We start from the raw sequence: 25,506 nt of genomic DNA, 5'->3' as shown, positions 1-25,506 counted from the left end.
CAAGGAGGGTCCGGAGGGTGGTCCAGGGGGTGGTCTTGGGGCCAAGGTGTCCTTCCACAAACCCATCCCATCAAACTCTGTCTGGAATCCTCCTAATGGGGCCTTGGAGTACCTTGTACTGGGTGTGCTGGTCCTGCTGTCCTGGGAAAAGGCTGCTTAATCCCTGGGTTAGACTGGGGAATGCAGGAACGTCATCCTCGTGCACACAGACACTGAGACACAGCCCTTTCCTCTCCCCTTCCTTCCTCCTCTCCCCTTCCTTCCTCCTCTCCCCTTCCTTTCTCCCTTCCCTTCCCTTCCCTTCCCTTCCCTTCCCTTCCCTTCCCTTCCCTTCCCTTCCCTTCCCTTCCCTTCCCTTCCCTTCCCTTCCCTTCCCTTCCCTTCCCTTCCCTTCCCTTCCCTTCCCTTCCCTTCCCTTCCCTTCCCTTCCCTTCCCTTCCCTCTGTGGTAATTTGGGGGTTTTTTTTGTTAATTTGTTCTGCTGCCCTTGTTGTTTTTTTTTCAGATTCCAGCCAGGAATATACAGACTCCACTGGAATAGATTTGCATGAATTTTTAGTAAATACACTGAAAAAAAACCCACGGTAGGTCCTGGTCAGTAAAACTTCTCCCTGAGGGGTCTGTGTGTCCCTGTCTTTGGGCATTCCTGTATCCTGGGGTATTGCAGCACCTCCAGACAGACCTGCAAGCGGTTTTGTGTTTTCCTCTTCGGAATTCCAGGAGTTACCAGAGCTGGGACGATGCAGAAACTAAAAGCACAACTGTAATTTTATATCCTGTTTAATTCCAAACATGGAATTGTGTTTGATGGAGAGAGAGAGGACAAATGATTTGGTTGAATGCAAAGAAATAGTTCTGATTGCTTTAAACCCTTTTCTATAAATGATTGTCAAGTGTCAGCCCATAAAGGAGCTGCTGGGGGGACAATCAGTGGAATTGAGGGAAAGGCTGGCAAGGGAATAGCAAAGCTGGAATCTCCACCAGTGGAGCTTCCAGCAGAGCAGAGATTCAGGCTTTCCAAAGCCAAGCACTGTTAGCAAAACAACTTTAAACTGGAAAAAATCTGGTGTTCAGTTTGGAATATTTGCAAAGCACGGAGTTCTTTAGCCCATTCTGTTACCGTGTGGAATCAGGTGTCACCTGCTCCGGGAGTTTGGGATTTGTTCTGCTGCAGGAGAGGGGTCGGGATCAGGAAATGCTGTTCCACTGTCCCTAAAGTGGCCTTTTCCTTTCTTTTTTCTTGGCAGGGATAGAATGATGCTGCTCAAGTTGGAACAGGAGATTCTGGAGTTCATTAGTGATAACAAGTAAGTGATCATCGAGTTTGTGTCAAGAAAAAGGGGTTTGTAATGCGGAGTTTGGGAATTCGGGCTCCCAGGGGAGAAGGGAACATTCTTGGGACACACTGGTGAGGAGACCTCTTCCCTTGTACATCCTGACGTGACCAACTGCTTGGAATTCCAACCCTTTCCTCCTCTTCCCAGCAATCAGTTCAAGAAGTTCCCCCAGATGACCTCGTACCACCGGATGCTGCTCCACCGGGTCGCGGCTTATTTTGGGATGGATCACAACGTGGATCAGACCGGGAAGGCTGTGATCATCAACAAGACCAGTAACACACGAATGTAAGGTCCCTTCCCTTCCCTTCCCTTCCCTTCCCTTCCCTTCCCTTCCCTTCCCTTCCCTTCCCTTCCCTTCCCTTCCCTTCCCTTCCCTTCCCTTCCCTTCCCTTCCCTTCCCTTCCCTTCCCTTCCCTTCCCTTCCCTTCCCTTCCCTTCCCTTCCCTTCCCTTCCCTTCCCTTCCCTTCCCTTCCCCCCTTTTCCCCCAGCCCAGGAATGCTCTGTAGCAGGATGGGTTCCACACCACATTTTTTGTTGCCTCATAAGAAGGGGAGATCCCTCTCTAGAAGAATCAGAGTCATGGAACGAAGGAATAGGGAAGAATCTTTTCCTTCCAGCCCTCCCTGGCTCGCTGTAGTTCCTGGAGAAGGGACAGGAGCTCTCGATGCCATCAGCCAGAGCTGAAATTTCACATCATAAACATCTTGGTCTGTTCTGGGCCCGGTTTTCCCCTCCTAACAAGGCTTGGTTTCCCTGCAGCCCCGAGCAGAGGTTCTCCGAGCACATCAAGGATGAGAAGAACGCAGAGTTCCCGCAGAGGTTTATCCTGAAACGGGATGACACCAGCATGGATCGGGATGATAACCAGGTGAGGGGTGGCCGTGGGGCATCTGCAGCCTTTGGGAAAGTCAAATGTGACCGGTCACAAGGCAAGAACAACTCCAGAATTCTCTTGGGTTTCCTGAAGTAGCATTTCATAGAAGCTCCCACCCCACCCAAGCAGCAGCATCTGAATTTCGTGAAAACTTTTCCAAGTACTGTGGAAATGGATGAAGATTTGGCGTGGGTTCCATGGGTGTGCTTCTCCATACCCTCAAATCAGCCAGGGGCGAGGCCAGGTTTTAAGGTGGAGCCTTTTGCCAAGGTTTCCTTGGGAATACCCCTCAGCTGAGTGTTGCCAAGTGTCTTTCCCCTCTCTCTTCCCAGGGCATGCAGTGAGTCCTGCCCTTCCCCAGGCATCTCGGGGTCTTGTAGCTCCCATCTTCATAGAAACATGGAGTGGTTCGGGTTGGAAAAGACCTTAAAGCTCATCCAGTGCCACCCCTGCCATGGCAGGGACACCTTCCACTATCCCAGGGTGCTCCAAGCCCCATCCAACCTGGCCTTGGACATGCCCAGGGATCCAGGGGCAGCCACAGCTTCTCTGGGCACCCTGTGCCAGGGCCTGCCCACCCTCCCAGGGAGGAATTCTTTCCCAATATCCCATCTAACCCCAGAGTCACATCACCCCAGCGCTGTCCTGTGCTCTGGGACCTGTTCCTGAATTCCAGTCAGGATGAGAAGCTGGTCACTGCAGTCAATCCCAGATTTTGGTTTCCCTGTGGTGGCACTCAAGGGTGCGGCTGCCCACGGAGCACAGAATCCCTGAGGGAGCAGGAGCGTTGGCACAAGCTCCAAAGGGTGACCTTCAGCTTTTCCCCCTGGGAACAGACTGCTGGGGATATTCCTGATCTCTGGCTCAGGCAGAGTTCAGGCAGGGTGGTTGTGCTCGGGGCAGGAGGTGGATGGATGTCCAGGAATGAACATCCTGGCACCTCTGGGTGGTTCATCCCTGGACTCGGGTGTCCTGAAGGTAGGTCCAAAGGCAGAGGCTGAATCACTGCATCCAGGCACCACCTAATCCACATCCCACCCAAAATTCCCAGCAGCTGACTGCTCCCGCTGGCAACTGCTGACCCCTGAGCTGTGTTTGTCCCTTCAGATCAGACTCCCCTTGCAGGATGGGAGAAGGAGCAAATCCATAGAAGAGCGAGAGGAGGAATATCAGCGGGTCAGGGAGCGGATATTTGCACGAGAGGTAAGTTTGGATCACTCACCTGCCAGGACCCTCCTGGAGCTTTGGGGCAGAAGGTGGCCTTGAATATGCTGAGAGGTCAGGTCTTGTTGTTGCCTTTTTGACCAATTTCCCAGAATTTTGGGGATATGCCAGTGAATTCCAGCTCCCAACAAAGACGTCTGAGATACGCCTGCACCCTCCAATCTGCTCCTTCCCTAAAATTTCAGGGATCAGTGGATACAGTCCTGTTCCTTGCTGCCCAGAAGATGATAAATTTACACAGTGGCATTTTTGGGGTGGTCAGAAAACCAGTTCCTGCCCCAAAGGGAGCAGCAGCTGCATCTCCCAGTTTCTTCCCCGTGCTGGAGCTTCTACCTCCTGACCCAGCAGTGCAGGGCTCTGCCTTTCCTGGGGGAATTTGGGCATTCCCACAAGGAATTTGGGCATTCCCAAGAGGAATTTGAGGAGGCTGTTTATTGTCTGTCTCATGAAGTGTCCAGCTCGGGTATTGCTTCCTGAAATCCCTGCTCTCTGCTTGGAGCCGTGTCCCACGCTCCCATCTGGCTCGGAGGCTGCTCCAAGGGCACTCCCAGCTGGAGTCAGCTCCAAATGCTGCATTTAGTCCATAAAGACCCTTCTGTGCCTGGCCTCGATTGTCACATGGACAAATCAAAGCTGCTTCAATGCAGGAGGGAGCTGAGGACTCAGATTTGAGAGATCTCGGGTTCGCAGGGATCAGGAAAGGTTCCCAGAGGCCTGGCTGGAGATCCACAGGGAGCTGATGTGCAGGAGGTTCGACACCAGACTTCAACACACACTGTCCCAGCCCCACCCTCTGGAATCACCTGGGTTTGTTCTTCCAGAGTTACTAAATTTCCCTTTTCTTTCCTCCCCATCTCCGTCGTCGTGCTCCCAGTCTGGCCAGAACGGATACCTCACGGACAGCAGGTGAGTGCTGCCCTGCAGCCCCTGGGGGTGTCTCCAGAGCCCTGCATGACTCTAAAATTATGCTTTCCCCTCATCAGACTCTCCACAGAAGGCTTTGTTTGTATCCCACAGACAGAGGCAGATTTGTAGGGATCTCTGTGTGATTTATTTTGTGCTGTGTCCTGCTGAGTCCCCCCCATGCGCAGCTGCTCGTGGACTTACTGACGGTGTTTTCTTTGCAACGTCAATTTGGAGTCCTTTTTTGGCTGATTCATCAATTAAAAAGGAGGCTGGGAATGGCAGGGAGGAATTCCAGCAGTTTTCAAACCATTCCACTTCTTGTTCCCCAAAAGGATAGGAAATCCCTGCCCTTACAGTGCCGGGATCAGCATTAGGATCAGGCAGGGTTGTCCCTAATCCCTGATTATCAAGGCTGGATGATTTAATGGTGACAGTGAAGTGTCTCAGGCTCCAGCTCAGCCAGAGGAGCTGCTGAGGGCCCTGGGAACGTGTTTGAGCAGCATTTTCTTATTAAGCAGTTTTCCCATGGATGAAAGGGTTGGCGTGAGGCTGGTGAGTCACCGGGCACAGACCCGGCTGCCGAGGTGTGGGGATAAAAACGGGATCAAAAGGGAGAGAGCCTCATCCCTGCTGGGCTCTGCTGTCCCAGCCAAAGCTCTGGAGATGGGGCAGCTCCGTGTGGGACAGGACAGGAGGATCTGAGCCAGGCAGGAGCAGCTTTGTGCCTCTCCTTGGGCCGTCACCTGCCTCAGGCTGTCCTGGAGAATGCGGTGTCCTCAGCACAGTCACAGGGGCTGTGCCTGGGGTATTCAGGACAGCGAGGACAGTTCTCAGATCTGTGAGGTTGGAGTAAAACTCCCCCAGAATGGAGCAAAAACCCCGTTGCTGATGGGGCTGCAGCTTTGGGAGCTGAGCTGCAGCCCCAGCTGTGCCAAGAGCTTCCCTGCCTGTGGTGCCCAGGCCCCGAGGAGCTCGGTCAAGCTGCTTTTGGGGTTTCCCTGGATGGGAGAGGAAGGAGATGTGGGCCTCGGGACCATTTTGAGCTCTCTAGGGACATAACCATTGTGCTGCTTTTCCAAGAGATGCATTTTTGGCTCCCACACACTCCCAGCAGCCCAGGACATCACCTCAGGAGTTCCTTCCAAGCCTCTTTTTTCTGAGCCAGGCTTGGCAGCTCTTCCTCACCATCCATCCCCAGGGAAAGCCCAGGAACCCATTCCCAGGCTTCCTAACTGGGCTGATAGACCAGGCTCACTGCTCGGGGTCATGTGCTGATAGTCCCTAAAATCCTGCTGTGGCCAGAGCTGGCCTGGGCTGAGGGAGGGTGGTCAGTGGGGGCACAGCTCTGGGGTAGTGATATCCCAGAATCCTGGAATGGTTTGGGTTGCAAGGGACTTTAAAACTCATCCCTTTCCACCCCCATGCCATAGGCAGGGACACCTCCCACCATCCCAGGTTGCTCCAAGCCCTGTCCAACCTGGCCTTGGACACCTCCAGGGATGGGGCAGCCACAGCTTTGGGCAAACAGGCCCAGCTGGGCAGAAATCCTCACCAGGGCTGGGGTGGGAAGTGGTGTCCAAGGTCTCCATCAGCCTTGTCTCCAGGCTTTTAAAAGCTCCCCGTTCTAAAATGGGGAGCTTTTTAGCACAGGATCTTACTCTGACCCTGCTGGGGTCTCCTCCAGGCTGGAGTCAGGCTGGGGAAGGGGCCAGGAGCTGCCTGTCACTGCAGGGACTGGGTCAGCACAAAAAGCTGTGCCCTGGGGAGGTTTTTGCTGTCAGACTCCCCCCCCTCCCCCGCCCCAAAAGGGTCCCAAACCCAGCTGCTGACTGTCCCCACCACCCTGCCCTGGGTGTGCTGGTGCGGCACCAGCAGCTCTGCCACTGCCCCTTCACTGGAGCCCAGTTTGACTCCTCTGTTCTCTGCAGGGGCAACCGGGACGGGCTGAGCCGGGCCTCGGGCAGCCGCCAGAGCAGCACCGAGAGCGAGATCAAATCCCTGGAGCCACGGCCCTGGAGCAGCACGGATTCGGACGGCTCCATCCGCAGCCTGCGGCCGCCCGTCACCAAAGCCAGCAGCTTCAGTGGCATCTCCATCCTGACCCGGGGGGACAGCATCGGGAGCAGCAAGGGCAGCACTGCCAGCAGGACGTCACGGGCAGGTACAGCGCTGCTTCCAGGCAGGTGTGGAGCCCTTTCCCTGCCAAAGGGCACCTGGCACACAGTTTTTGGGCTGGGGAACTGAAGCTCTTTCCCTGCCAAAGGGCACCTGGCAGACTGGTTTTGGGCTGGGGAACTGGGGCTTGTGATGCTCTGGTTAAAACAGGACATGGGTGGCACCAGGATCTCAGTAGCCTGGCATGGATGTGCCAGCTGGTTGTGCCACCTGGTTCATCACCTGCTTCTTCAGAGCTCACCATTACCTCTCCCATCCCTTCAGCAGAGTTACCTGGGGCAAAGGGCAGAGTTTGCTCCCAGCCCCTGCGACTCAAACTCCCAATTTGTGTTGTTTTCTCTCCTCTGCTGTGCCCCAAGTTGTGTTGCTGTTCCCTTCTGCTTCCAAAATCTCTCCCACCCCTGAGGATCCTCAGGATGAATCTCCTGGCACTGGGTCTTGCTTTCCAAGGAGGAGGGCCATGAAAGGTGTCACCCATGGGTCTCGTCAGACGTTGCAGTTACCTCGTCAAAGACTCTGTAACTGGGATCTGCCCATGATGTTCTCTCAGGGATTCACGGGATGGGAGCAAACTGCAGGCTTGAGCTCCAGAGCTGCTGGGAGCCAAGGGGAATTTGGCTGGAGCCAAAGGGAATTAGGATCCCGAGTCTCTCTGCTGCTTCAGCTCAGTCCTTCCTTGTCCATCCAGCCCAGCCCACGCACGGGGGATGTTCCCCTGGGGTGTCACGGGTGGCCTGTTCTGGCAGCAGCTTCCCAAGGGATGTGTGTGCTGGGTGGGCATGTCCAGGACACCTCCCCTGGGTCAGGGAGGAGCAGAATCCCTGATTTCCAACCAGCTGCTTGGCTGAAACACCTGCAAGATGTTTGTGGAAGAGGCAGCCTGGGTTTTGCTCTCATTTAATCCCATGACAGCTGAGGAGCTGTGGGGCAGCTGGTGGCTTTGTGGTGTCACTGAGCAGAACCTGGTGTTGTCCCACCGTCCTCTGTTCCCACTGGTCAGCAGCAGGTGCCAAACCCTTGGGAACCATCATTTTTGTGGGCAGGAGGGGCAGATTGGTGCATGTGGGCAATAACTGCTCCACAAGAATCCTTCCAGGGCTGGATCCCAGCACCCAGCCTGGCTTTGGAACCACACCTTCATCTCCCAGTTCAGAGGTGCCCATGGTGTCTCCTGGGATCCTGTTCCCATCGTGTGCAGGGCTGTGCTCACTCTGGGAGCTGCAGCCACCTCCAGGACTGATTCATGGAGTGCTGGGAGCACTTACTGAAGATCTGTCCCGGCGTGTGCCGAGCAGAGTGAGAGAAAAGCTGCTTTTTGGCTCTTCCTGTAATTTTCCCTCCAGGCCCCACCCTGGGAACAGAACATTTGCTTTCCAGGCTTTATATAATGGCAAGTGATCAGAAACATCTTGGGAGAAAGGGAAAAAAAATGCAAAGGAATTGTCACTCGAGGGGAAAAAACACCAAGCCCACCTTCTTCCACATCCTCGTGTTTATTCCGTGGGGGTGGAAGTGCTTGGGACTCAGGGGCTCTTTTCCCATCCAGTCTTTGAGCAGCTGGGCCAGTGGAATATTCCCTCCTTTGCAGTGTGTGGCTGCTGACAGAGCTCCTCAGCAGAATCCCTGGAGATCAGCTGTGGAAATGTGGGAGATCAGAGGCAGCACTGGTTAAACAGCAGCCACTGGGCATCGAGCAGTAGTTGCACAACCCTTTTATTTCTGGAAGTAAGACCGGAATACTGAGGAGACACTTCCCAGCTGGGTGCCAGCAGTGCATATCGTGCTCCTTCCCAGCTTTTCCTGCCATGGGAAAGAATTGCTTTCAGCCTGCCATCATCTCCCAGCCTTTTCCTGGGAGAAAAGGGGCTCAGTGAGGCCGTGGAATGGGATCCCCCCACTCCCCTCTGCTCCGGGCAGTCAGATGGGTCATGACAGCGTTGGTGTGCAGGTGGGGCTGTGCTCAGAGCTGAGCTGGGACTGGGAGCAGCTCTCCAGCTCTTTCCCACAGACTCTCGTGGTCCTGAGCTGACGCAGGTGTGCCTGGCAGCTCCCTGGTTTTGGGATCCTGTGGGGGTGAAGAGCCTCCACCGGGCCAGTGCTGCTGTTGGCAGCCCAATTCCTCTTCCCTGCATGTGGGGCAGAGGAGGAGATCCCTGATCAGCTTTGGAGGGTCAGTGTGTGCACCTGGACATGGCGAGGAGGGAGGTGCCACGCCCTGGAGCGTCAGCACCTTGCTTTGCTGTGAGCAGAGACAAACCGTCCCTCATCCCACCGCCTGCTCGCGTGTCCCCGTGGGAGCTCCAGCCGTGACAGGATCCCCCCGAGCCCTCCCCTTTCCTCCTGGATCCCAGCCCTCCATGCCTGTCTCTGTTGCAGGTTTGGTGCTAGGTGCCCCTGAGACCTGCAGCCAGTCCCCATCGTCGCAGCCCAGCCGTGGCCTCCTGCCCTGCACGGCCCCGCAGCCGCCCCCACAGCCGCCCCCGCAGGCCCCCGGCCTCCCCCCAGGCCAGCAGCAGCCGGCCATGAGCAGCCCCATGATGTCCCAGGTGAGTCCCACAGGGCACAGGGAGTGGGGAGGCCGGGCTGGAGGAATCCCGGGGTGCTCTGGGCTTTGGGGGTCCCCACGCTCGCTGTCCTGCTGTGCTGATGGCAGAGCAGGAGGAGGTTGGGCTTTGCTGTGTCTGAGTGATTCTGTGGGATATCCCACCTTCCCAGCTCCCTATGGTCTGCTCAGGCCAGCAGCCCCCCTGGAAAAGGGTCTGTAGCCCTTTGGATGCGTGGCAAACTGGAACCAGTTCCACTCAGCACCATCCCGAATGGGTGTTGGATTTGAGCTCCCCAGGGCTGATCTGAAGTCCTGGGGGAAGGCAGGCCTGGAGCAATGCCTGTTGTGTCCTCCAGACCATCCATCCCTGAGTTAAAGCCAAGGGGTGTTCCGTGTCCCACAGCCTGCTGGGCTGTTCCCAGGGCTGGAACCCTCCAGGAAGCACCCATGGGTGACATTCCCATGTCCATGTTCTGCTCCCGAGGCTGTGTCCAACCACAGCCCAGCCCTGCCCTGCTGCAGGGGTGGGGATGGGGTGGGAACCATCCCAATGTGAGGTTTGGGGAGCACATTCATGTGGAGTGGGTGGTGGTGTGGGGGTGTCCACAGCACCTTCCTGTCCCACACGTTGGTGCTGGACCTCAGCCTGCCCAGGAGCTCCACAAGACTCCTCTGGCATCACCTTGGGCTCGTGGTGTCTCCTACAGCAAAGAGCTGCTGGAGTTACAGCGGAGGGGTTCAAGGTGCAGCAGGGCAGGGAGGTTGCTGGATAACCACACCAAGGCTCCCTTTCCCATGAAAAGTTGGACCACGTGTTCTCCTGAGGGCCCTTCCAGCTTGGGCTGCTCTGTGATTCTCAGTGTTTTCACTAGACTGGAATGAGAGGAGGGAAGAACCTCCTCGAAAAGCTTTTAGTGCAGGTAACAGGAACAGCTCCTTGCTGGCTGTTCCCAGCTGCAGCAGAGGGGAGAGCCCTGGAGTGGCTCTGGGGTTGTGGATCTGTTTGTGGAGGATTCTGGGGCTCAAGGGATGAGCTGTGTCCCTGGGGTGTCTGTCTGGAGCTGGAAATGCAGAGTCCCTGGGTGGGATCTCGTGCAGGATCACCGGGTTGTGCTGGGGTTTCAGTTTGTATCTTCTACTGTCTCGTCCAAGGGTTTAGGTCCTGGTAAAACTGATTTCAAGGGTTTGACTGTTGGTGAAGGGTCTGGAAATGCACCAGCCCCATGTCCCTGTCCTTTCCATGTCACCAAAGGTCAAATGAAAAGATCAAACCCCCCTGTCCAGCACTGACCATCACAGTGCCCAAAGCAGGGGGTGTGGGGTTTGAGCGAGGGGTTCTCATAAAGCCGGTGCCCCAGGTGACACAGTGGGGGTCCCTGTGGAAGGTGAGTGTGCAGGAATGGCCAAGGAGCACTGCAGGGAATGCTGGAAACGGGAGAGACACGAGGGCTGTGCTGGGAGACGCTGCTCCTGCTGCTGCTGGCCCTGGTGAACTCGTGTCACTCTTCCTGCCAGGCAGGAGCTGCTTTGGGGCAGCTCACTCGTCCCCAGCTCTGCAGAGCCTCCGGCTGGGCTGTATCTGATGGGATGGATGCTGCCCTGGAATGGTCTCTGTGCTTCCCAACCCCTGCAACGCCCCTCTGTGTTTGCAGTTGGCTCACTTGACTAACCTTGTTGTTCCTTCTTTTTCTCCTTCCTTTTCCTTCCTTTTCCTTCCTTTTCCTTCCTTTTCCTTCCTTCTCCTTCCTTCTCCTTCCTTCTCCTTCCTTCTCCTTCCTTCTCCTTCCTTCTCCTTCCTTCTCCTTCCTTCTCCTTCCTTCTCCTTCCTTCTCCTTCCTTCTCCTTCCTTCTCCTTCCTTTTCCTTCCTTTTCCTTCTTCCCTTTTCCTTCCTTCCTTCCTTCCTTCCTTCCTTCCTTCCTTCCTTCCTTCCTTCCTTCCGAATTCCTTCCTTCCTTCCTTCCTTCCTTCCTTCCTTCCTTCCTTCCTTCCTAATTCCTTCCTTCCTTCCGAACTCCTTCCTTCCTTCCGAATTCCTTCCTTCCGAATTCCTTCCTTCCTTCCTTCCTTCCTTCCTTCCTTCCTCCCTCCCTCCCTCCCTTCCTTTTTATTCCCCTTTTCCTCTCCCTCCATTCCCTTCTCTGCTGGTCGTAGCCGGTCCCGGCGCTGCAGCCCGTTCCGTACTCTCCAAGCTCCTGCCCCCAAGTCCTCTTGCCAGTCTCTCCACCCCAGCAGTACAACCTGGTACAAACCCCAGTTCCTCTTCTGCACTGTCTGTTGTGCTCTGTGCTGTGTTTGTGTTGTGTGAGCTTGTGCTGATCAGGTACGTCCCGGACACCCACCCCCTGGGGCTGGGATTCACGGAGCTCTGCGCTGCAGCGGGATGCCCGAGGCCACGGGAGCACTGCTGCTGGAGTGGAGCTCTTGGAAAGAGCCTGGGAAGAGCAAATTCCAAGCCCAGATCTCCCCAGCCATGCCTGTGCTCAGTGCTGGGGTCTGGGGCCGCCCTGTGGGCTCAGCCAAGCCCCTGTGTTGTCTCCACTGGGATCTTTTGGGAATGGTGTGCCCTGTGGGACGTGGCCGCTGGCCTGGAGTCACCCCTGCCTGCGTGGGACCCCGCAGTGTCCCCCGTGTCCGCTGAGCATTTGGCCCCCCCAGTTCGCATGTCCCCCTGTGCTGCTCTGGGGCTGTGGCTCGTGCGTGGGGGCCTTTTTGGGGGAGCTGCTCCCAGAGCAGGGAGAAGGGGTCTGCATTTACCAGCAGAGCTGTGTCCTCCCTGCTGCTGTCCCACGTGCCACCCTCCTCCATCCTTCCCTTATCCCACTCCAGGCCGACGAGCTCAGCAGCCCCTTCGGGCAGATCAGCCTCAGCCGACAGGGCTCGACGGAAGCCCCGGATCCTTCCTCGGCGATGTTCCAGTCATCCCTCATCTCCCAGCACCCTCAGCAGACAGGATTCATCATGGCAACCCCTGGGCAACCCATCCCCACCTCCAGCTACTCCGCCTCGGGGCACACGGCCCCCACTCAGCAGGTGCTGCAGCCCCAGGGCTACATTCAGCCTCCCCAGCAAGTAAGGACACAAGGGGACATCCCCAGAGCTGCCAGGCCAGGGACTGCTGGGGAGCGGGTCCCTCTTTTTCTGCTGCTAGTTGGTGATGGATCCATCCACGGGGGTCCAGGCTCCGGGTCTCGTGCTCCCCTGCTAGGCACAGGATGATCCCCGTGTCCCTCTGAGCCCACGAGGCTCTTACCTGGGACCCCCAGGGCCACTCCTGGCTCTCAGCAGTGGGGGAGGGACAGTGGCCGGACTCAGGGCTGACACCTCTAAGCTCTCTTTGGGGTCCTGCAGGGCTTTGTGACCTCTAGGATTGTCCCCTGAGCTGTGAGGAGAGAGTTGTGCCTACTGTGCTCTTGCACTACTGTGCTGGGAAAGGCTTGGATGAGGAGGCTGGGAGGCGCGGGAAGGGGCTGCGGTTCCCCGAGGAGCCATCAGCTGGCCAGAGCCAAAGCCCTGGGTGGTTCCCTTCGGCAGAAGCCAGGCCAGGTGAGAGAGAAAACTGGTCCTGGGGGACCAGCTTTCTTGGTCCTGCCCCTTGCCATGTCCTCACCATGGTGTTTTCTTGCCCCCAATAGATTCAGGTTTCTTACTACCCCCCCGGGCAGTACCCGAACTCCAGCCAGCAATACCGACCCCTCAGTCACCCAGTGGCCTACAGCTCCCAGCGCCCACAGCAACTCCCCCAGCAGTCCCAGCAGCCAGGTAAGGGGCTGGAAAGCGGGGATGGGGGCAGCTTTCCCTTTCTTGTTGCTTTTGTTGGCTCCAAAGATCTCCCGTGTGCTGTGTGGGGCCAGGTCACTCTTCCCTGTCTCCCACTCTTTGCTGGACCTGCCTCTTGGCTGGGAGGTTGGGATGCCTCCATTTGCAGAGGCTGTTGAGTCCTTCCCCTCCCTCCGCTCTCAGCTCACTGGAGGGGGGATGAGGTGGATTTAAGCCCCACTGAGGGGCTGCCAGGGGGATTTAAAGCCAGGAGCTTCCCTTGGGTGTGTTCACATCTGCTCTAAGGGAAGCCCTTTCCCCACTCTTTAGCAGGAGGTGGGAGCAGAGCAGGAATTGATTCCCTAAATCCAAAATCTGGGGCTGTTTCCTGTGTCCAACTGGGAAGCTGCTCCATCAAAACCTTGTTCTGGCAGGTTTACAGCCAATGATGTCCAACCAGCAGCAAACATACCAAGGTGTGATGGGGGTGCAGCAGGCGCAGCCCCCCGGGCTCCTCAACAGCCAGAGGAACAACATGGGGGGCCAGATGCAGAGCGTGATGGGGGTGCAGCAGGCGCAGCCCCCCGGGCTCCTCAGCAGCCAGAGGAGTGGGATGGGGAGCCAGATGCAAGGTCTGATGGTGCAGTACACGCCGCTGCCTTCGTACCAGGTGGGCATCTGCTGCTGCCCAGCGTGGGGTGCTGGGAGGGGGCCTCGGCTGTGCAGGATGTGCCCCGTTCCTGTGCCTAAGGGATGGAGCCCGAGGTGGGGATCTGCTCACAGGGCATTCCTGCCAGCTTGGGGAGGGCACATCCATGTGGGAATCCTTGGGATGGATCTGGAGCAGGGGGACCGGGAGAATCTCTGGGAGGGGCTGCCTGTGCCTGGGTGAGGTTGCTCTGGGCTGTAAGGAAAAACCACCTGGAATCTCTTCACCTTGGTTGTTCCCCCTGCTCTGTTACCTGTTACCTGCTGCTTTCCTCCCTGCCCAGGTTCCCATGGCCAGTGAGTCCCAGAACGTGGTCCAGCAGCCCTTCCAGCAGCCGGTGCTTGTGCCAGCCAGCCAGTCTGTGCAGGGGGGGCTCCAGGCTGGAGGGGTCCCCATCTACTACAGCGTTATCCCCACTGCCCAGCAGAACGGCACCAGGTGAAGCTCTGCCCGGGGGTTCTGGCCTGCCTGGGGGAGAAAGGGGTGCTGTGCCCACGGTGGGGGTTTTGGGGGTGTCCCATCAAGGCCAGGAGTCAGCCTTGATGATCCTTGTGGGTCCCTTCCAACTCGGGAGATTCCATGATTGTGTTTGGTGATTCCATGATGATCCTGCTGTGAGCACACCCTGCTCCTGTGGCTGGAGGGGGCTGGGCGCCACAAGTGCTGCTCCTCCCTGACCTTGTCCATTCCTGGCTCCCTTAGTCAGGGCTTCCTGGCCACCAGCGTGTCAGGCTCCCATGTGCCCAGCCCTCTCCAGAGGCTCCCATGTGCCCAGCCATCCCAGTAAAGAGGGAGCTGCGAATTACCTGCGCAGATGCCCCAGCTCTTCCTCCCCATCCTCACCTGAGCCCTCTGCCCCACAGCCCATCCGTGGGGTTCCTGCAGCCTCCTGGCTCTGAGCAGTACCAGATGCCGCAGTCCCCGGCGCCCTGCAGCCCCCCCCAGATGCAGCAGCAGTATTCAGGTACGAGGGGCCACGGGCAGGGCTGGCATCGACTGCACGGGTGGGATCAGCTTTTGGATCACGGCCAAATCTGGCAGCTTCTGTGCAAGGGGATTCCTTAGTCTGGGAATGATCAGGATGTGGCACTGGCTCGTGCCTGGCATCTCCCTGCCATGGTGGGCAGGGGGGTGGAGGGAGCTGTGGATTGGCGAGAGCGGGAAGAACTGCGGATGGGGAGCCTCGGGATTCCTGCTCCCTGTCACGGCTGCTGGGAGCGAGCTGGGGCAGAAGCTGGACTGGGATGGTGGAGGTCTGTGCCTGGATCCGTGCTCAGAGCCTTTGCCTGGAGTTCTGTGGAGATGCTCAGAGCGGTCACTGAGCTGCCATCCATCAGCTTGACCCCTGTGCTCCCATTTCTCCTGAATTAATCATCATCACTCCCAGATGTAACCTTTGATATTAGAGAGGAATCCCCAGCAGGTCCTGGTGGGGTTTTTGCAGCTGGAGAAAGGCAGGAGTGGCAGAGGAGAGAGTCCAGAGCGGGATCGTAGGGAAGGGTGTGCAGTGGCAGGGCCGGGCAGGTGCCCCGTGTCCCACAGCAGCAGAGCCATCTGTGCCTGTGTCTGTCCCCAGGGGTGTCCCCGTCAGGCCCCGGTGTGGTGGTGATGCAGCTGAATGTCCCCAACGGCCCCCAGGCCCCCCAGAACCCCCCCGTGGTGCAGTGGAGCCATTGTAAGTACTACAGCCTGGAGCAGCGGGGGCAGAAGCCAGGAGACCTCTACAACCCCGACACCAGTGCTCAGGTACTGGGGGGACTGGGAGGGACGGGAAGGAGGCAGCTCAGCCTTCGGGGTGGGCTGGGTGAGGGGTGGGGGGTTACCCCATGGGGTCAAGGCAGGTGTGGGAGTGGTCACAAGCACTGGGGGTGTCTGACACTGTCCCTCCCCCAGGCCAGCACCCAGCTGAACAGCCCCATCACATCCCCCACCCAGTCCCCGACGCCGTCGCCCGTCACCAACCTCAACAGCGTGTGCACGGGGCTGAGCCCCCTCCCCGTCCTCACACAGTTCCCCCGGCCCATGGGCCCGGCACAAGGTAAGGGGGAGGTGTGTGGGGCCAGCTCGGGGCTGGGAATGCTGCGGCATTTCCCGGGATCCCACAAACTCGGGCTCCTTGTGCAGGTGACGGGCGGTACTCGCTGCTGGGCCAGCCGCTGCAGTACAACCTGTCCCTGTGTCCCCCGCCGCTGCTCCACAACCAGCCCAGCTACACAGGACACCAGGTACAGCCGGGCCAGGCCGTCCTTTCCTGGCCCTTCTGTGGCTCTGTGAAGCCACAGTGTCCCCTGAGGTGACACGGTGCCCTTTTTATCCTTCAAGGGGCAGACCGGAATGAAACACGGAAACCGGAGCAAGAGACAGGCCCTAAAGTCAGCGTCCACCGACCTGGGGACAAGTGATGTAGGCAAGTGACCCCCTCGAGCCCCTTTGCCCTCTGATGTCCCCACATACGGATGTTGGAGACTCCAGGTGCCATCCCTGCCCTGGAAGCCAGCATCCCACAGGACCCCGTGCTGGTTTTGGACAGTGGCTCCTGCCAGTCCTTCCTCCCCACACCCACAAACACCCCCCAGTCCAGGTGAGCCCAGGCTGGGGGTGCAGCAGATCCAGCCCCAGCCCGCTGTGCCCCGAGGGAGGTGGGAGAACAGGGAGTAAAACCTCTGGAGGAAAAGGACACCTGGGTCCTGTTCCTGCCTCTCAGAGGGTGGAAATGATGGAGCAGGTGGAGCTGGCAGAACTGGGATTTTATTCCTCTTTATCAGCAGAAAGTGAGTGTCCAGACACTGAGATCTCATTTCCCACCATTGCTTTCCCAAGTCACTCTTCCCATCCATGTTTCCCTTTCCCATGGGGCCCGCAGCTTCAGAGCCTCCTCTTTGGGATTTGGGATGTCCCGGCGTGGCTGTGAGGGCTGAGGGCCCCAGTGAGTCGTTTCTCTCTGAAGGACACCCCATGCCCGGGGTGTCTCCGCTGGGTCCTCGGGGAGGGAGGGACCCACAGCTTGGATGGAGCAGCTCTCACTGACCCTCTGGAGGCCTCAGGCATGTCCCCCATGTCACCTCCGTGTCACCACCAGCAGCTGCTTGCAGGGGCCCTTTAAGAGCTGCCTACCCCCCTCCTGCCCTGGCATGGTCCGTACGTGCCACGTTAATATTAGCAAAGAATCCCTTCAGCAGCTCTGCTAAGCCCAGGGCCAGGGCTGGAGCCAGGAGCTGCAGAGGGATTTGGGTACCACCAGGGAGGGTCCAGGAGCTGCAGAGGGATTTGGGGACCACCAGGGAGGGTCCAGGAGCTGCAGAGGGATTTGGGGACCACCAGGGAGGGTCCAGAAGCTGCAGAGGGATTTGGGGACCACCAGGGAGGGTCCAGGAGCTGCAGAAGGGTTTGAGGATTGCTGGGCAGGGGCTGGAGCTGCAGAGGGATTTGGGTACCATTGGGGCAGGGGCAGAGGTCAGAGCCAGAAGCTGCCAGAGGGGTTTAGGTACCATCAGGGAGGGCCCAGGAGCTGCAGAGGGATTTGGGGACCACCAGCAGGGCACACTCAGTGCCACCATCCTCCATGGGTGCAGCCATTCTCCCTCCCAGGGTCAGGGTGGGAGCGTGGGGTTGGCTCCCAGTCCTGGTACGGGAGGTTTGGGATAGAAAAGCAGGCAGGGCCCCTGGGAAAGCCTGAACTGCCCAGCTGTCCTAAAGACACCAGGAGTGTCCCCATAGCCCTGGGACACTGGGAAATACCCACATCTCCTCCTGGAGCAGAACCAGAGCATGGGCACGAGAAGAGATTGGGATGGGGCATTCCAGGGAGCAGGTAGGGATGCTTTGGAGGGGAAGTGACTGGCTTAAAAAAAATCGATTCCTGCTGCGGGGGCAGCTTGGCACTGCGTGGCATTGCTGTGCCCAGGAGAGGTGGGTGCTCCAGCCTGGGGCCAGGGCGGCTCCTGGGCCACCAGGACCTGGCCAGTGACACGAGGCTCCTTCCCCGCAGTGCTGGGCCGGGTGCTGGAGGTGACGGACCTGCCCGAGGGCATCACACGGACAGAGGCCGACAAGCTCTTCACGCAGCTCGCCATGGCCGGTGCCAAAATCCAGTGGCTCAAAGAGACTCAGGGGCGCCGCGGGGACGGAGGCAGCGGGGACAACAGCGGGACTCCGGAGAACGGCAGGCACAGTGACCTCGCTGCCTTATACACCATCGTGGCCGTGTTCCCCAGCCCTCTGGCTGCCCAAAATGCCTCCCTCCGCCTCAACAACTCCCTCAGCCGCTTCAAGCTGCGCGTGGCCAAAAAGAACTACGACCTGCGGGTGCTGGAACGGGCAAGCTCCCAGTAGGGCTCCCGCGGGCACCGGGCACTCCCCTGGGCCTCTTCTCCTCCCACCCTCCCTTCCTCTCGCCCTCCTTCCTTGATATATTTATATGAACATAATTAAGAGACAAGAAGTTGATTTTTTTTTTTTTTTTTTTAATTATTATTATTTTTGGAGTGACGCCCGTGCCCGCCCCCCTCCCCTGTGTCTATGGTTTTGTTTAAGCACTGTGTTGGACCGCACATACAGGTGTTGATTGGTATGTTCACTGCACATTTTATTTAATCGGATTATTATTTTGCGGGGGGGTATTTTTGGTTTTATTTTATTTGGGGGGTTGTTTTTAAATTAAAAAAAAAAAAAAAGGAAAATTGTCCCATCACTCGAATGTAACTTTCCGTTCTCTGCCAGTGCCAGGGCTGGGGGCTCTGTGCTGCCTCAGGGGGGTGAGGGGACAGCAGAAGGGACACTGGCAGGGGGATGGTCCTGCCCAGTGCTGCCCTCCAGCTTGGCATGTCCAAGGGCTGTGAGCCCGTGGTGTGCCAAAGTGGGGAACCCAGGCTGGGATCAGAGCATCTGGATTGGGGCTGAACTCCCCTGAGAGATGTCCATGACCCCATCCAGCTGTGGAATTCCAGGGCAGGAATGAGGCCAGGAGTGGCCCCAGCTGTGTGCCCTGCCAGGAAGCATCAAATCCCTGCTGACAGGAGCAGCACCTGGAGCTGGTGGGTGCAGGTGGGGACAGGATTTGGGCTGGCACAGCCAGAGCCTCTGGCAGGAGCAGGATGCTCCCAACCTTCCTGGGCAGGTACAGCCGGACAGGTAAGAGCTGCCAGGAAGGGGGGGGCTCCAACCCCAGGCTTGTGCCAGCTCCCACCTCACTGCCACCCACAGCCAGGCAGGGACCCGAGGGACCCCGAGGTGCCCGTGAACTCCAGGGTCCTGTTCCTGTCACAGGCAGCCCGGCAGCAGTGGGATCCCAGCTCCCGCCATCCCAGCAGAGCCTGGAGCAGCAGGATTTGGTGCCAGAGGGTGCGAGGCAGCCACTCCTACCCCATGAGAGACCGCACTGCTGCCCCTCTGCCCGGTGACCCCCCAGCCTCGGGGGCCTCCAACGCACGAGTGGAGACACCGAGGCTGGAGCCTTTGGTGTACCCAGCCCCTGGAACCCTCCGTGTGCCTGATTCCCGGAGCCCTCGCTGTGCCCGGTTCCTTCTCCGTCCCATGCCAGGCTGGGGGGGCCCCTGGCACGCCCAGCAACCACCAACGCAAATAGCCGGTGGCTCCTCCGCCCGCTCCCTCCCGGCGCACGCTGGGGCTCCAATTTCCCGGCGTCAGCCCCCGCCACCGCTCAGCTGTCGTCCTGCTCTGCCCTGTCACTCCGCTCGCCACGGGACCGGGCCGGCTGCCGCCCTCCCCGCGCGCCGGGCACGGGGGGCTGAGGGCTCTGCAGCCACCGGGGCCCCGGCACCGCCCGCCCTTCGGGGGGTTCTCCAGCGCAGGGCGAGAACTCCAAGCACAGGGTGAGTGTCCCCGTGTGTGGCCCCCCTCGCCGTGGCCGTGCCCACCCTGGGTCCCCCCCGCTGCTGCAGGGCCTCGGGGTGCCCCACGCCCGCAGCGCCCCTCGCCCCAGCGCTCCCCAGTTCCGTTGCTGCTTCCCGATGGTTTTCCTGGCAGGTTTCCATGGGGCTGGAGGGGCTTGGGGGGTGGGTATCACCAAAAACAGCGAGGTCTGGGTGGAAGCACTGCAGGGAGGGTTGGCAAAGGTGGCATCGGGATGGCTTTGGGGCATGTGGGAGCAGCTCCTGCCCCGGTGGCAGCCGAAAGCCGGATGATGCCCATCAGTGTCCCCCGTTGTGCTCATCTGAGGCACCGTTTGCGGTTTCACGGTGAGATGGGGATGTCCAGGCCGAGGTGGGCACGTGCAGGTGGCCCAGGGGCTGGCTCACAGCACTTGGCACCGCGTCCCCGAGTCAGCGGATGTGCCACGCTCTGGGCTGGGCACCGGCCTCCTCCAGCCTCGCCCTGGGGCTCTCCTGGACAGAACCAGCCCTGGCCGGGGCAGGGGCTGCGGGAGGGGCGGTGGGAGTGACCCCGGGGTTTCCCCTGGCAGAACCAGCCCTCGCCAGGACAGCGGCTGCGGGACGGGCAGGGGAAGGGGAAGGGGAGGCACTGCCCACCCAGCAGGGTCTGACCGCTTCAGCCCCTGCCGGGCTCCTGCAGCTGGACCTGCCCCCGCCGACGCCATCTGTGTCTCTTCCCCTCGCAGCATGACGGAGAAGGAGGTGCCAGAGCCACCAGCTTCACCTGCTTCAGGTGGGAAACCCAAGAGCCGGGTAAGTGGGTGTCCACAGGGCAGTTTGGATGGGTGGGGAAGCCCCCTCTCTATCATCATCCTGCCGCAGCCCCAGCAGGCTTTGGGGGCCGGGGGTGCTTGGTGGGACCCCGATCCAGCCGGCTGCTGGGTGGGCATTTCCCAGCTTGGCATTTCCCTGACGTGCCCACATCTATGAGGTGCCCAGGAGCCACAGTTTTCCCTTTAGTGGGGACTTCACGGGACTGGGAGGAGGGTCGCCATCCTCAGAGCATTCCTGGAGTCTCCTCCCGCTGTGGAGGGGGGCTCTGGGTCGAGGCACTGGGGTGAGGAGCCAGGCACGGGGTCTCTGCCCTCCTGCCTCCCCCACACCGCCGCGCACCATCCGTCCTCTCCACCCCAGCAGCTGCAGAAGCTGAAGCAACTTTTCCAGCGAAAACCCAAGGAGGAGCCGGAGCCGGCGCTGGAGCCGCAGCCCAACGGGGAGCTGGTCAGCCCCTCGGGGGGACCCATCTACTACATCTATGAGGATGACGAAGAGGAGGAAGAGGAGGAGGAGCCCGAACCCCCTCCCGAACCCGAGAAACTTGTCAATGACAAACCCCACAAGTTCAAAGATCATTACTTCAAAAAGCCCAAATTCTGCGATGTTTGTGCCCGCATGATCGTCCGTGAGTCCTGAGGGGGCTGGGGGCCATGGGCAGGACCAGGGGCCGCGGGAAGGGCTGAGGCTGGGGGCCAAGGCTGCCCAGGGCTCTGTCCCGGCCGTTTCACAGCTGCAGTGTCACATTCCCTCTCCTTTCCACCCCCCCCCCCCCCCCCCCGCCCCACTGCCAGTCAACAACAAATTTGGCCTGAGGTGCAAGAACTGCAAGACCAACATCCACCACCACTGCCAGTCCTACGTGGAAATGCAGCGTTGCTTCGGCAAGATCGTGAGTGTCACCCCCCCGCCTCCAGCCCCCGGCTCGGGCACCTCCGGGAGCGGCCACCTCGGCCCCCGCGGGCAGGACAAAGGTGCCACCACCCCTGTCATTTCCTGGCTCAGAGGGGGACCCCGGCATCCCTTTTACGGGGTCCCCGAGCTCTGACAGATGGCCCATGGGTCCGGGTGGGTGGCTGATGCTGCGACCCCCCCTCTTTCCTCGCAGCCCCCCGGGTTCCGCCGGGCGTACAGCTCCCCCCCTCTACAGCGACCAGCAGTACGCCGGCACCAAGGACCAGCTCTGTGAGTCCCCGTGCTGGGGCGCCCCGTCCCCTTGGTACCCACCCCGGAGTGCCCCATCCCCTCGTGTCCCATCCCTGACCCCCCCCTCACCATTCCCGTGCCCCCCCCAGCAAACAGGAGCGACCCCGTGTTCGAGACGCTGCGGACGGGCGTCATCATGGCCAACAAGGAGCGCAAGAAGGGGCAGGAAGACAAGAAGAACGTGAGTGTGGGGTCGGGCCCTCCCCAAATTCCAGCAGGTGCGGTGCCAGCACCCCACTGCCCCCCAGCTCCCCCATGCTGCACTCCCTGAGAGCTCTCTGTGCCTTCCAGCCCTTGGCTGCGATGATGGACGAGGAGTCGGAGGCCACGAAGCCGGTGGGGAGCAAAGCCGAGGGTGGTGAGCGTGGGGCCGAGGGTTGGGGGCTGAGCCCATGGGACAGGGAGGGAGCCCCTGGCTGATCTTGAGGGGGTCAGCAGGGTGGGCGTGCCCTGCAGAAAGAGGGTCCCCGGTTCAGGTCCCCACCCTGGGGCTCTCGCTGCATCCCCACGTTGGCTGAGGAGACTCTCGGGAGGCACCACCAGGAGAGGTGTGACCTCCTCCTCCCGTTCCCAGGTGCCTCTGAAGGGGACAAGAAGGCTGAGAAGAGCCCAACAGATGACAAGGTACCCCTCATCCTTGCCCTGCACCCCAAAACTATGGACAGAGCCTGTGGGATCTCCCTGCTGGGATCCTCGGGGCTGCCTGCAGCTCCTGGGACTGCAAACCCCACTGTGTCCCCCCAGAGCAAGAAGCCGCAGCCAGGGGCGTTCCTGCAGTCCCACTATTTCGTGGCACTTTATCGCTTCAAAGCCCTGGAGAAGGACGACCTGGACTTCCCGTGAGTTCCCAGCCTTGTCCTGGGCTCTTTCCCAACGCTTTTGGTGTTTGGCTCGATGTGGTTCTGTGGATTTCCCAAGGCTGAGCTGCTCCATGCAGGACCTGCCTGTCCCTGAGCTCATGGGCTGTGCGTGTCCCCTGCCAGATACGGGGCTCGAGGAGCTGGTTCTGCAGGAAAAGCGGTTTTCCTTGGGGTCTCCCACGGCCGGGGGTCCTGCCCCCCCCTCAGAGAGCCCTTCCTTCCCTTCCAGGCCGGGGGAGAAGATCACGGTGGTCGATGACTCCAACGAGGAGTGGTGGCGGGTGAGGCTGGTGTGCGGCGGGAGGGAGAGCTCGGCTGGGAAAGGGGGCACACCCGAACCTGCTGTCAACCCCCAGCCTGGCAAGGGGTGGTCTGAGACCCCCGGCTTGGCTCCGACCCCTCCTTGCACTCCCCCACTGCCTCCTTCCAGGGAAAGATCGGTGAGAAAATCGGGTATTTCCCCCCCAACTTCATCATCCGGGTGCGGGCGGGCGAGCGGGTGCACAAGGTGACGCGTTCCTTCGTGGGCAACCGGGAGATCGGGCAGATCACGCTCAAGAAGGATCAGGTGAGACGGGACCTCCCCCCCCCCCCCAGTCACCACCCGGGGACCCCCAGCCCCTCTCCAAGCCCCCCATCACGGCTGCACCCCACAACCAACATCACCCTCCCCCCGCCTTCCCACCTCCCCCAGCCCCTTGGGTGAGACCTGCTCTGCCCCGACCCCTCCACACCTGGGGTTCCCCCCGCTCTGGGGGGTCCCGGGGGTCTCACCCGACCCCCTCTCGCCTGCAGATCGTAGTGCAGAAGGGGGAGGAGGTGAATGGTTACGTCAAAGTCTTCACCGGCCGCAAAGTGGGGCTGTTCCCTGTGGACTTCCTGGAGGAGATCTGAGGGGGGCTGCGAGGGGGGGACCCCCGGGATGGGGACAGAGACACCCCTGGGATGGGGGCGGAGAGACGCTGGCTGTGGGGTGGGGATGGGGACAGGGACGGAGAGAACGGCTGCAGAGCAGGGATGGGGACGGGGGACCCTCGGGATGGGGAATGGAAGGACCCCGGGATTGGGATGGGGAGCCCTGGCTGCGGGACAGGTATGGGGTCAGGGAAGGGCACCCCCATTCCTGCTGCCTCCAGCAATGGGGTTCCTGGGGCAGCTGTCCCCCCCCAGGACCGGGGCAGGATGGGGGGACAGGAGGTGCCTCAGGGGCTGTCCCCGCGGGAGGTTTTGGTGCCTCCAGAGACACTGGATGCAAGCAGGGGGCACCCCCAGACTCGCTGTGGAGACCCCCCCGACTGAGTGGGGGGACACCGGGTGCCGTGGGGAGGGTCGGGGGGGGTCCTGCCCCGCTGCTCCCGGGTTTTGGCAATACATGGCTGCGCCCACCCCCCGCTCTCCAGCGTGGATTTAATGGGGGAAGGGGGGGGGGCACTGTGGGGGTGCGGGTGGTCCCCGCTCTGGGGGGCACTGGGGGGTCCTGGGGGGTCACTGTGGGGGCATCGACGACCCCTTGGGAGATGCCACTGTTGGGGTGCCAGTGCTCGCCGCTGGGGGGGGCCACTGGGAGGGTGGCGGTGGGGGGGTGTCACTGGTCACTGTGGGGGTGCCGGCGGCCCCTGATGGAGGGGTCACTGGTCACAGGGAGAGTGGCGGTGGCCCCTTTGGGAGGGGGGGTGTCACTGGTCACTATGGGACTGCCGGTACCCCCAGCGGGGGCTCAGCCGGGCACGGGTGGTGGGAGGGGATAGGGCGGCACCGGGACCCCCCCGCCCCGTCCCCCGGGGGGCGGGCGCTGGCGCGGGGCCCGGCGAGGCCCGAATAGGGGCGGCGGGGGACAGGTGACGGTGCCGGGGACAGGACGAGACCTTGGAGCGCGGCGGGGGCGGGCGCCGAGCCAGGAACAGGTGCCCGGACTCCGGAGCGGGGGCTGAGCCCCGTGACGTCACGGGGCAGTGACGTCAGCGGTAACCACGGCGACGGGCAGGCGGGGTGGGCGGGGCCTGTGGAGTGGGTGTGGCCGGGCTTCCCCGGCTCCGCCGCGAGGGGGCGCTGCCGACTCGCCGCGCGGCACCGCTGTATGCAAAGATATGCAAATTAGGCTGGGAGGCTGCGGCGCCCCCTGGCGGGCGGCTGTTGGGGCAGCCCCCACCCCCCCCCCCCCCCGGTACCGGTACCGAGGAGGGGATTTTGGGGGGGCGGGGGGGGCACTGCCCCAGGGGGAGTGTCCGTGTTCCCCCCCGCTCCGTGGGGCCGGGCCAGGGCTGCTGAGGGGGTTCCGGGGGTACAGGGAACCCACGCTGGGGGTCTCCCCCCATTCCCAGCATCCCAAGGAGATGCTGCTCCAGGAATGATGGAAATGAGGGGGTGCGAAGTGGGGGGGGGGGGGGGAAGGGGGCAGTCGCCGGGACTGACCTCCCTCCCCCCCTCCCCTCCTGTCACACAGCTTTAAATGCCGAACCATTAAAATTTTCCACCTCATTTGCGGCTCCTCACACGGTTAATTTTCCCGGGATTGTCTATTTATTTATTTGCGGAGCCCTGCGGGAGGGGGGGGAAGGCGGGGGGGGGGGGGGGGGGGGGGGAAGCAGCTGATTTGCTGCATCTGGGCGGTGGGGAGGGAAAGGGGGGGAACCACCCTGGGAAGAGGGGAGGGCTCTGGCTAATTTAACAGCTGAAGAGAACAACTTAATTGGAGTCAGCTGGAAAATTGGGTAAAACCCCTTCTATCAGCCTACCACCCCCCAGTCCCCTTCCCTGCCGGCTTCTGGTGGGATGCCAGGGTGGAGATGCGTTTTGGGATGAATTTTGGGAAGGGAGGGAAGAGCTGGCCCCAGCCAAGCAGCTGCCCTTCATTACAGACAGGAGCTAATTGGATTGATCAGCAGTTAATAGGGAATTAAGAGGTGAAGCGCACCCCCCCACCATCACCCCTCCATGTGCATCCCCCTCCTCGCATCCCAGCTCCCGCTGCTTCCCGGATGGATGCGGGGGGCAGGCGGAGGTGGGGAGTCACTGGCACCCGGTGGATGGGCTGAGGATGAGGGGTGGGATGGGATTTTCCACCCCTCATTTAAGGGCTGCTGAGCACTTTAGGGTTTGTTTCTTTCCTGTTTTCCCGTGGTTTTGCCATTCCTGGTGCTCCCAGCCTGGCTGTGACCTGGCTGCTTGCAGAGTGGGGGTGGGTCCCCCCAACATTCGGCATTTCCCTGCTCCTCCTTAGGCGAAGGGGTTGCCCCCCATCCCA

The 25,506-nt window shown here is 60.4% G+C and overlaps 2 protein-coding genes across 5 annotated transcripts in view; both read left to right on the top strand.

Annotated features, from left to right (window-relative positions):
• R3HDM2 (R3H domain containing 2) overlaps nucleotides 1-18,207 on the top strand; it is a 40,581-nt gene extending 22,374 nt beyond the window's left edge. For 2 of the 4 annotated variants that reach the window (XM_048327453.1, XM_048327452.1), the window contains exons 6-24: nucleotides 506-584; nucleotides 1,248-1,307; nucleotides 1,485-1,625; nucleotides 2,101-2,209; nucleotides 3,323-3,418; nucleotides 4,314-4,345; nucleotides 6,274-6,506; nucleotides 8,897-9,066; nucleotides 11,218-11,307; nucleotides 11,893-12,135; nucleotides 12,699-12,825; nucleotides 13,257-13,492; nucleotides 13,815-13,969; nucleotides 14,395-14,495; nucleotides 15,108-15,277; nucleotides 15,425-15,569; nucleotides 15,656-15,756; nucleotides 15,854-15,938; nucleotides 17,520-18,206. In XM_048327453.1, coding sequence (XP_048183410.1) covers nucleotides 506-584; nucleotides 1,248-1,307; nucleotides 1,485-1,625; nucleotides 2,101-2,209; nucleotides 3,323-3,418; nucleotides 4,314-4,345; nucleotides 6,274-6,506; nucleotides 8,897-9,066; nucleotides 11,218-11,307; nucleotides 11,893-12,135; nucleotides 12,699-12,825; nucleotides 13,257-13,492; nucleotides 13,815-13,969; nucleotides 14,395-14,495; nucleotides 15,108-15,277; nucleotides 15,425-15,569; nucleotides 15,656-15,756; nucleotides 15,854-15,938; nucleotides 17,520-17,863 — 2,717 coding nt within the window. In that variant the 3' untranslated portion in view covers nucleotides 17,864-18,206. Of the gene's footprint in view, nucleotides 1-505; nucleotides 585-1,247; nucleotides 1,308-1,484; nucleotides 1,626-2,100; nucleotides 2,210-3,322; nucleotides 3,419-4,313; nucleotides 4,346-6,273; nucleotides 6,507-8,896; nucleotides 9,067-11,217; nucleotides 11,308-11,892; nucleotides 12,136-12,698; nucleotides 12,826-13,256; nucleotides 13,493-13,814; nucleotides 13,970-14,394; nucleotides 14,496-15,107; nucleotides 15,278-15,424; nucleotides 15,570-15,655; nucleotides 15,757-15,853; nucleotides 15,939-17,519 lie in introns of all 4 variants that reach the window. The other 2 variants (XM_048327454.1, XM_048327455.1) reach the window with 2 other exon arrangements.
• A 99-nt stretch (nucleotides 18,208-18,306) lies between these two features.
• Nucleotides 18,307-23,210, top strand: STAC3 (SH3 and cysteine rich domain 3). The gene is given in 13 exon segments (XM_048327501.1): nucleotides 18,307-19,362; nucleotides 20,109-20,175; nucleotides 20,557-20,824; nucleotides 20,991-21,088; nucleotides 21,305-21,334; nucleotides 21,336-21,381; nucleotides 21,492-21,583; nucleotides 21,694-21,760; nucleotides 21,977-22,026; nucleotides 22,147-22,241; nucleotides 22,492-22,543; nucleotides 22,693-22,830; nucleotides 23,058-23,210. Coding segments are annotated over 13 exon segments (1,980 nt in total). The 5' UTR covers nucleotides 18,307-18,484; the 3' UTR covers nucleotides 23,157-23,210.
• Nucleotides 23,211-25,506: the final 2,296 nt, after the last annotated feature.

Source organism: Corvus hawaiiensis, chromosome 24 (genome assembly GCF_020740725.1).
Source record: "Corvus hawaiiensis isolate bCorHaw1 chromosome 24, bCorHaw1.pri.cur, whole genome shotgun sequence".
In the NCBI taxonomy this organism is placed as follows: Eukaryota; Metazoa; Chordata; class Aves; order Passeriformes; family Corvidae; genus Corvus; species Corvus hawaiiensis.
The sequence above is the reverse complement of the archived record's forward strand: the minus strand, read 5'-3'. Positions and strand labels throughout refer to the sequence as shown.